Source organism: Neolamprologus multifasciatus, chromosome 14 (genome assembly GCF_963576455.1).
Source record: "Neolamprologus multifasciatus chromosome 14, fNeoMul1.2, whole genome shotgun sequence".
In the NCBI taxonomy this organism is placed as follows: Eukaryota; Metazoa; Chordata; class Actinopteri; order Cichliformes; family Cichlidae; genus Neolamprologus; species Neolamprologus multifasciatus.
In genome coordinates this window covers 34218661-34229085 of record NC_140452.1, presented here as the reverse complement: position 1 = coordinate 34229085, position 10425 = coordinate 34218661, and the positions used below count along the sequence as shown (strand labels likewise).

At 41.9% G+C, this 10425-nt stretch overlaps 1 protein-coding gene across 8 annotated transcripts in view; it reads left to right on the top strand.

Annotated features, from left to right (window-relative positions):
• Window positions 1-356: 356 nt before the first annotated feature.
• The window catches only part of pax3b (paired box 3b), a 29373-nt gene continuing 19304 nt past the window's right edge, over window positions 357-10425 (top strand). For 2 of the 8 annotated variants that reach the window (XM_085130983.1, XM_085130987.1), the window contains exons 1-4: window positions 359-1448; window positions 1939-2174; window positions 2333-2462; window positions 2853-2996. In XM_085130983.1, the coding sequence (XP_084987109.1) occupies window positions 1364-1448; window positions 1939-2174; window positions 2333-2462; window positions 2853-2996 (595 nt within the window). In that variant the 5' untranslated portion in view covers window positions 359-1363. Of the gene's footprint in view, window positions 1449-1938; window positions 2175-2332; window positions 2463-2852; window positions 2997-10425 lie in introns of all 8 variants that reach the window. The other 6 variants (XM_085130982.1, XM_085130985.1, XM_085130990.1 and 3 more) reach the window with 5 other exon arrangements.

The following is a 10425-nucleotide window of genomic DNA, read 5'->3' as shown; positions in this document are numbered from 1 at the left end:
AGTAAATTCCTAGAGGTGCACACTTTTTTAGCACCATTTGAGTCATATGTGAGGGCATGGGGTGGGAACAAATTGGAGGTCATGAGCCATAACGTGCGTAAAACACACTGGAGACGATATTACGCACAGTTGTCTTGTAGCTTTGCTTTAATAACTGGTGCTCAAAGTTCTGAAAACGCTGAACTCATGTGTTTTGCGTCAGACTGAAGCTTTTTCTGAAGCAAAATTCACCATAAAATGTAGTCGAAAACAGTGATGACAGAAAAATGTGTGTCTGGACAGACCCAGTATACAGACCCTGTTATTTATCATTAAAACTGGGTCGAGAAAAAAAAAATGTTTTGGGTGCCAAACCAGTTAAATCACAAGAATCTTTCTACAATGCAGCACATCAGGCTGTCAGGAATTTGTGGAGTAATCGTTAGGACGCAAATGTTTTACATGAAAAACTTACACATATCTGAGATTCAGCGGGCTAAGCTGCAGTGGGGGGACTTGTGATTTTAGTGCAGTCCTAAATATTAAAGTTTTTAGTCTGCACATCAAGTCTTTATTATTAATTTTTGGCATTAAAATAGTGTTTGGATATTTTTTACTTGACAAGGCAAAAAAAAAAATTAATAGACGCGCTTTTTTCAGGACCGAGTGTGTAGTTCTGTGAAAAATAGTTCTGTGACCTGCTAATTTTAACAAAATAATTATTCCTCGTCAATCATCTTTTGTTGCCTCACTTTTCACTCAGCAGTTCACTCAACACAAGAGTGAATCTGGAGATGTTTCTGTCGTAGCTTTGGATTTGGTGAATTGAAGCCCTGTCCTGTCCAGTCCGAGTGGAATTGTGACAGTCTGTGATAGGACGAAAGTTTTCAGTCTCAGCCAATCCGCGCGCCTCGCTGCCTACTGAGTGCAGACGCTCTACCAATCAAAGCCGGGAGCGCTGACCAGGGGAGACAGAAGAGCTCCGCTACTTTTGACGGGCTGCTCTCACTTTGAACCGGTGTCAACAAACAACAACATATTTCTCCCGGGCTACACCGTCTTAGCACCCGCGTCTCTCAGAAAACCTCAATACCGGCGATTAAAACCAACAGAATGAGAAACATACTCTTTTAACGACCCCCAAATCACGCTCTGCCTTCTTTCCTCGTCAAATTTGCCTCCTCAGAGGCTCGTGGCTGTCCCGGGACGGTGCTTGGCTTTAGCACGAGCACGGCTAACTTTTCTCCGAAGCTACACAGGATAAATTTCGGGGAAAATTCTCACAGTCGACGGGGAAACCTTTGTAACAACGTCCACCTGCCGCTCGGTCGGTGCTAGAGCAGCTGGAGGAGGAGGTTCCTGCAGTCGTTGGGGTGTCGGTGGTATGACTGCGTTGGCGGGGTCAATACCCAGGATGATGCGACCCTCGCTGACCCAGAACTATCCCCGCAGCGGCTTCCCTCTGGAAGGTAAAAGGACGCTTTAGTGGCTGAAGATTTTCTGCGTTTGAGAGCTAGTTAGCAAAAAGGCACTATTGTTTTTATACAGTCATGTCCCAAAGCTCAGCTCCAAGACTACCTTTGTTAGGTCACAGTGACAGGAATTAGAGGTTATATACCTATAAAATAGCCCCACATCTCAATTGACAGATATTTAACATTTTTATTAGGTTTTATTAATTATTTTTAACACTGTTTTCACATTTTTGTACTTTTTTGTTCAAATTTATCCTTTAAAAAACTTTAGGCCATTTTAATTTTCATAAATATTTGCCCCACTCCGATAACATAATCAGCTCTATTCTTTGTCAAGTGGAGCATTTGTCGCCTCCCTTTTTTGCTGTTTATAGCCTATAGAATTAATGCTATATTATATATTATTTATATATTATTTTTGCGTCTTTGCTAAACTTGCCCTCTCTGTGGTGACCAGTTCTCGTAATATTTTGATTCAATCCAGTGTCTACACCGCTGGGTCAAGGCCGAGTCAACCAGCTCGGAGGAGTTTTCATAAATGGCAGACCTTTGCCCAACCACATCCGCCATAAGATCGTGGAGATGGCCCACCATGGAATCAGGCCGTGTGTCATCTCCCGACAGCTCCGCGTCTCCCACGGCTGCGTGTCCAAAATCCTGTGCCGGTACCAGGAGACCGGCTCCATCAGACCCGGGGCCATCGGAGGCAGCAAACCCAAGGTAGGGACCGGAGTCTCTTTGATCCAAATTCATGTAAGGGTGTTTGACGTAGATTCATTTTAGTAACCTGTTGATTTTAGTGATAATAGAGTCATGTGCCTTGTGCCCCAAGGGCCACAACAAGTGAATAAACACAGCGACTTTTCTGACCTTTGAAGCAGGGGACATCGCCGGACGTAGAGAGGAGAATAGAAGAATACAAGCGGGAAAACCCGGGTATGTTTAGCTGGGAGATTCGGGATAAATTACTGAAGGATGGGATTTGTGACCGCAACAACGTTCCGTCAGGTAAAAAATAAAAATAAAAAGTCAGAAAAGAACAGAGTGTGCCTACTAGCTACACTTTTTCAAAAAATTTTACTTTATTATTATCAGTTGTTTTTATTTGTATTTTCCCCCAATATTTAATTACTAAATCTACATCCTGATAAAAATATTTTGAATTTGGAAAATAAAACAAAAAATAAACGGCAACTTTTCAACTTTTTAACATTTCTGACAAACCAATTTATTCCAGATTGTTGTTTTTGATACTTTAACTATTAGTTATTCATTTATTCCACTTCTTAAAACAATTCATATAATACATTAATTTTACTTCCACTCTTAAAAATATTTACTTTAGTTATTTATTTATTTTTGCTAACTGCTTTCCTTTATCTTAACGCACTTTCACAGTGAGCGCCATCAGTCGCATAATGCGGAGTAAGTTTGGGGGAAAAGGCGACGAAGAAGAGGATGAAGATGAAATTGAGAAGAAAGAGTTGGAGGACAACGAGCGGAGGGCCAAACACAGCATTGAAGGCATCTTAGGAGACAGATGTGAGTGAACTCTCCCAGCTGTTATTGTTTTTGTTCTTGCGAAAGAAAATAAGTGAAACGACTTATCTTTTTTCATATCAGTGAGCTTGATTAGAAACATTAGAGCTCAGCAGAATCCCGTTTGATCAGATACGGTCTCAGTTTGCTGCAGTCATTTCGAGATGGGAAGTTGCCTATCAGTGTAGTGAAAGTGGAAACACCCGCCTATATTCTGTGTTGTTGTAATTAAAGGGGGCATATGCTATCATGATTCCCACAACAGCCTCCACACCTCCAACCTGTTGAGCTGTGTGTAAAATAACATTGCTTCATTTGGTGGTGAACTGGCCTTGTCTGTGAAGCTGCTGCGTGCTGTAAAGTTGCTGTGTGTGTGGGTGGAGAAAGTGTGTGCGTGGAGCTTTGTTAGGAATTCTTTATCGACCATATCTCTTCGCTAATGCTTTTCCCATGAGGCCGTACCGTAAATCAAACAGCAGGTGATGGCTCTGTGCGGGAAAAAAAAGTAAGCATGTGTGTGTGTGTGTGTGTGTATGGTTTAAAAGCAATGTGGGGCTCAATAGCCGTGTTACAGTAACTGCATATTATTATGCACATATTTCAAAAACTCCTGTGTACTTATGGAGCGTCATAAATCCACGCAGCACTTGTAAGAGCAGTGTCTTCATGCATTATAGAAACATAATTGGCGTTATGCAGTAGTTTGATCTTTTGTTTATAATGTAACCGATCGATCTTTATTGGTGCTGCAAAATGCTGTCGACTATAAACATTAAATAAATAAAGAAGAAAAGTAAGCACCTGTTGGAAAAGTCTCACAATCTGCGGAGAAATCCGAGTTTTATGAAAATAATTAATAAATATGACATAGATAAGTTTTTTTCTTTTTGTATGTTTTTTTTTAAATTGGAAGTTCATTACTTTTATTACTTTTTTTTAAGTAGTTGTTAAGTGAATGAAACATGGCATATTCCCCTGCCTGCAGTCGCACTCAGACAGAAGCCTAATTGGAGATTAGTGACGTTTGAGGTTTGGGGTATCATTACTTCATAGCTGCATAAGGTCCAGTTAACTACCTCATTTGCAATGTCATCACTTTACCTTTAAGCTGCGTCATTAGAGTGGAAATTCGTTTTATTTGGTACCTTCCCAACTATGCGCATATGCAGCTTCACTCCTAAAAAAGCCTGTAATGTGGTAATGTGCGTGTCAACCTTTACTCGGTGAAATCACTTTAAACATTTTCTTCCTGGAAAAGTTCATTATAATTTTAACTATCGCTCAGAGGGTCGGTTAAATTGAAACGAGGCATATAATTCAGGAGAGAAACACTACGAATGATGGATGTCCGCTCCATTTATCCCCATTTTTCTATGGAACTGGCGGCATTATAACGAAACCTTTATTTACCGGCTGCTTTCATAATCAAGCTATTACTATCTATCAGCCGTTTGGCACCAAATGCTAGAATGCGTTGCTTATTACAAGAGTACGACAGTTTCCATTTCCTTTCCTACCACTTATTAAATCAGTTTAAGCCGCCAAATGTCAACATTTAACCCACTGTTTCCCTCTAAGCACTCGCTCGCTGTCTGCGTCGGGGGAGGACAGATAAAGGTCTCTGGTTTGAGGAGACAAAATGTCCCCCAGATGAGTTGATCAAACATTTGTTCAACGGTTTCCATCTCCTCACAAAGGCACGCCTCGCGCGCACAACGGGACGCTCAGGGATGAACTTGGGAGACAAAGGCGTGAGAGTCTATTTGGGGCTCACGCTTGGGCTGCACGAGGACAAAAGGCCAGCTTGGAAACAGCTTTGGCCGGCGCAAAAGAAGAAGAAGGCAACCTGCTTATAATTCAGCCCGAGAAAGAAAAAAAATGTGGGGGGGAGAGAGGAGAGCTTCTGCACAGAAAAGCCCAACGACGCACATTATGAGGCCGCAATGAAGGATGAATTATTCAGGGAGCGCTCCGGCGCGGTTTAGAGGGCCCGTTCACCGAGAGAAAATGGCCGTTTTCACCTACAAAATGTTTCCTTTTGGGGTCGGCTAAAAGGAGCCGGCTGCCATTCAGAATGACAATTAAGGCCTCTGAAATCCGCTCACGTATCGCCCGAAGTTGCGCGCTCGCTCCCAGAACCCGCGCGCGCACGCTGGCGCTCGCGTGTGCGCTGAAAGTGTACATTAAACATTTACAGTCGGTTAGCCACTTTGAAAGTAAGCTAACAAGTGGCACGCAGCAGGATGGAGCTGGTAAAACTGTGATCAAGAAAATAAAAGCGCATTAAAAATGAAGACGTTAAGATGCTTAGTTACAATTTTTGTGTTTTAATTATTTCTTTAAACTTTTCTGTGTTTTTTTTTGTCTGACTACAGTAAACTTTGAAGAAGTTTCTTGCTGTGTGCAACCCCACGCGCTTAAAGCAACATTGTCCCATTAAGCAGCATCTGATGAAGCGTAATTACCGCGTTTGTCATAATGTTCAGAATGTAATTGGTGAGCAGTACAAAGTGGCCTTCTCCTCCTCGACGCATGAATTCCGTGTCCAGCCTGTAATACGCCATCCATTATCGATTCTTTGAGGAGCGCCGGCCTTGCCCCCTCGAACATCAATAATGTCTTCTAAATGATGTCGATATTGTGCTATGTCACATTTAATGATGGAGGGAGTGTATTAAAGAGTGTTTGCGGTGAATGGGGACCAATGTTCTCCCCGGAGAACCCCGATCTGGCCCGGAGCGCAGCTTCACAATGGTGCACCCCCCGGCCACCCGTCCTGCGCTGCGCACAGCTCCGAAAACCCTCCGCACCCCACCGCCCCCACCTCCTCTTCTACCCCCACTTGCTCCCCAAATCTCTTCAAGCAGATTAAATCGACCCTTTTATTTCATCTCACTTTCATCTGGAGAGCAACACCGCCCCTCTCCCTCTGTTTCCTACTCCTCTCTGTCTCTGTCCCTCAGCCCGCGGCGCTGAGCTCGTTTCATATCTGAGCCGCATCCTCCGGAGCGCACAAAGGAAAGTCAGTCCACTCTCTAAAGTTTTCTAATCAAGCTCTGTATTAACCGTTTGTGGGGTGATTGTGTATGGATTTATTGCAATTTCAAGCCTGATTTTAAAAGTTCCAATTTGTAAATGTCTCGTCTGCCCAGCTGTTTAAACTGGAGCGGCACATAGTGTCTTCGATCTCAGTGAACTGACATAAAGCGGTGGCAATAACACCATCACTGCCAATCACGTTTTGTCTTTAAAAAACCCCCCATGTTTCAACAAAAAGTCACATTTGTTGAAAAAGGTAGCTTTATTGCGTTAATCCCCTATTGGTAGTCATAGTCACAATGAAGGATTTAGACCTCATTTTAAAAGGTGAAATATATAAGCAACCTGGTTCTAAACTAATTATATAAGGGCTTAAACACTAAGAAATGCCTAAAAGCTCACCTTTTGATTTACAGGTAAACATTTTCTTCCAAATTCCCATGCAACAAGGAAATTGAAACTAAAAGAAAGATTCCCCGAAATCATAATGCCTCTTCTCTTTCAGAATAAATACATCCTTGATAGTAAAGTTGGCCATGCAGACCTGTCACTGGGCTGCACCAACCTCTCAGCCTCATACTAATTAACCCTGGAGACAAAGTTAATGATTAAAACAGTCACAGTGCCCCCACCTCCTCCCTCCCCTGCTGCACATTTTCACAGTGTATCTTTTGGAGTCCATACTTAGTTAGGTGAAATTAGCCAGATAATACAGTGGAGCCTTGTTGAGAGCCAATACATTTCCATTTAGGCTGGCCGTGTGTGCGCGTACACAACATGCATGCATACACACACACATTCCACTCTGCAATGCAAACAGTCAAAGGGATAACTTTATTTGGTGAAAGGGGATCCTGGAAAGGGCTAATTGAATAAGCCCGGGATCTTTGAAAAACCCCTACCATGGTGAGCGCAGTCATCATGTCATAATTAGGTTTATTGAGGCGCATTCCTTCAATCTGCCTTCATTCTGCCGGCCTCATTGTATCCGTGGCCTGGGCCAATGGCCGAGGGACAAAAGAGAACCGTGAGCAGACAATACATGAAAGAGCCATAAAGATTTAGCTGGCTTTGTCACAGAAACGGAGCAGGACTTTGTTTGTGTAAATAATGCGGGTGAAGGAGGGACTCGGGGTTTCTCTGCCACTTGGGGTGAAGATGGCGTGCTGCAAATGTGATACATGGGCAGACCCTGGACCAATGCCATGACTGGAGAAAACAACAGATCGAGGGGGAAGGAGTGAAGGAAAAAAAGTGAAGGAGCTGAAGGGGAGGCAGAGGATGGGTCGAGAGGACATAAGCCTAAGGCTTTAGCTCAGGCAGACTTTTAACTTGAACTTTTGTATATAAACTATAGTTATTATCTAAAGATTAGTTAAACTACCTATTTCAGTTCATGCCTATGCACTTCAGAACACTTAAGGCAGTGGAGGTGTGCTACCTTACGTAATAGAATAATTTCTTTCTTATTTCTGGCTGTTACAAAAAGGGTCAAATAAAATCTCAAAGTTGAAAACTTATTGTACTTTTCACTAAGCTGCTAAGCTGAAACAATAAGCCAGTCAGTCTGTAAACATACCTCAGATTCTCTCTTTTTAGCTACACCGATATGAGCGTCTGATGCTTTCCTCTATTTTGTTTAACTGTATATTAAACATATTTGGGTGTCTGGGTATAGATACAAATAAGACAGATGTGACCTTGGATTTTTCTAAAATTTGTAACGCACATGTTCTGATATTTCACAGACCAAAGTCAATAATCATAACTGTGAAATAATCAGTAAATGAAATCGTAATTAAAGTAACTGCCCTAATAACTTACCAGTTGCTGTTTTGTCATCAGATCTGACAAACACAGAACCAATAAGATCTCGATAGATCCTGTAGCTATTAGCTGTTAGTGGCCTGAGCCAAGTGTCTGGTGAAGAGGGCTCTGTCTGTCCACTGAAAGAATGAATGTGTCACTCAGTGAGTCCCTGGGCACGAGGGCAAAGGGGGGCACGAGGGCCAAGTGGTCGAGCACCAAATCACTCTCTTCTGCCCCGGGGCTCTCTCTGTCTCCCTGTCCCCTCTCTTCTCCTCGCCCCGTACTCCTCCCTCTCTCGTGAGTTTTTTCTAATAAGCCCATGCATGATGACTATCCAAGCATGAAAACATAGTTATCTGCAAATGAATGGCCGCTCTATGCTTCATTAAAGCCTCTTTTTCCTTTCACACTCTTATTGTGACACTCTGATATCAATTCAAAGGGCAATTAATGAATGCACACCAACTTTGAAGTCAGGGTGATTTCTTAAAAGGGCGGGGCTTTTGAGTGTGTGCGCATGTATGTGTATAAGGGGGAAGGGGCAGTGGGGTGTATTTGGGGTATTCCCCCTTCAAGACCCGCGGTAGCGCCCCAGCCTTCACCCGTGATGGACTAGCCACATTGAGCTGAGAGTGAGCAAGCCCCAAAGACGATTTGAAGGGAGTGAAAGAGTGAAAAGGCCCAGCGAAGGTCAAGTAGAATGGCTCGCCTTAGAATAAGGCCCCTCTTTATCTGCTGCAAGTATGCACTATAGGCACAACAGCTGGGGGGGTGAAAGGGGTAGAGAGGTTGTTTTTTAATGTGCATGAGTGTGTTAGTGTGCATCTCTGAGAATATAAGGAGGAATGTGAGTGCATATCTGTCTGTTTGGGAGATTGGATGTTTTTTAATGTGTGTGAGTCTGTGCATGTGCGCGTTATGGGGTTAAGGGTTGAGTGTCAAAGATGGCAGAGGCCAGTATGTGCTGCTGATGGAGGGACAGGCAGCTGTCAATCACCTGACTGATGAAGCTTGACTTCTTCTTCACCGCTTTGTTAACTAATTAGCCCATGAGCTTTTGTGTTTGTGTTGGAAAAGAGGCTTTAAAATTGTGTTAAGGCTGCGGTCGTGCCCTGTAGGAATATGTTTTAGAATAACTCTTAAACTTGAACAACTCGACACAGAATCATTGAACAGATTTATCAGTATTGTCCCGTATACGCCCTGTGGCCTGCTTCGGGCCTGTCAGTGATTTAGTTTCATCACTTTGTATCTTTGAATCTTTGCCTGTTCAAAGAGTATGAGGAAGGCTTTAAAAACTTCAGTTTTTATGTAGAATCAAGATTTTGTTATTTTCCTGATTCAAATGTGTTAAAAAATAATTGCGTTTTCATTCTAAACATTAATATCAGTGTAGAATTTCATAATCAGTATTTTCCTAAAAAACTATTTTGACTATAGAATTCTGTGTTTATGATAACTTCTAAATTCTTGGGATATAGCCAAAGAAAAAACACATTTTTGATCTGCATCAAATGCCAATATTATTTCTGAAAATCAACTTAATTGAGAAAAAACTTTTAAACTCTTTTTTCTTTTTGTTTAGCTCTTCATGACACTATTCAGGGTTTCTGGAAGCAAAGTTGTTAGACCCGGCAGTGGTAACCAGCATGAGAGACATAATTTATTTAACACTCTATCTTATTCATCTTATTTACCCACTATCACACACACTGCTAACTGTGTGGTGGCTCAGATAGGGCAGCAGAGCTGTGTCAGGCTTAGAGGGAGACAGAGAGATAAAAGAGGTTTTATTTGTCCTTTCCAGCACGAAGAGAAGATGTGTAAATACATTTACTTAACCCTTGTTCACGTACAGCGGTGAATGAATTAGCCTACCTTAATTAGTGGACAGTGATGTCAGCTAAACAGGTCAAACAGAACTCATAACATTTACCTGGGTCTTTATTCCTGTTGTTGTTTATGTGAGAGACAATAGTTTAGTAAGCTACACTAGCTAACTGAACGGCTGTAACTTTTTCTTAATTAAAAAAAAAAGCTTGTAAAACACTGGCAGACACTCTTTGAGCACAAATTCGGCACTATCTAATCTACCGATAGACCAGACGATAAGACATCATCTAACAAGGCCGATACTGGCCAGTACTGGTTTTAAATATGCAAATATCAGTGCATTTCCACAGACCGTTGTAGAACGTGTTGATTTCCAACACAAGTTGCATGTGAGCGACATTTACGATGAAAAGAAATTAACCATATATAAGCTGTCTGAGTGAATGTACCACTGTGTAGAACCTGATTACAGGTATGTCCTTGTTCATAAAGGGATTCACTGCCAAACCCAGAGTTCCTCTGTAATATTTACTATCTGAGGTAAAAAGTTGGAAACTCATTCTCCCATAAAAAAATGAATCAGTGCACCATTATGCAGCCTGTTACTTCTAATCCATAATCTCACTAGATTTTATTATTCATGCTTTTCATACTTGAGTTAAAATACAAAAACAACAGTAACACATGTCCATGGATTGTTTCTTTGCCTAAGGTAAATTTCCTGTGAAACTATTTTTCTTCTACAGAAATT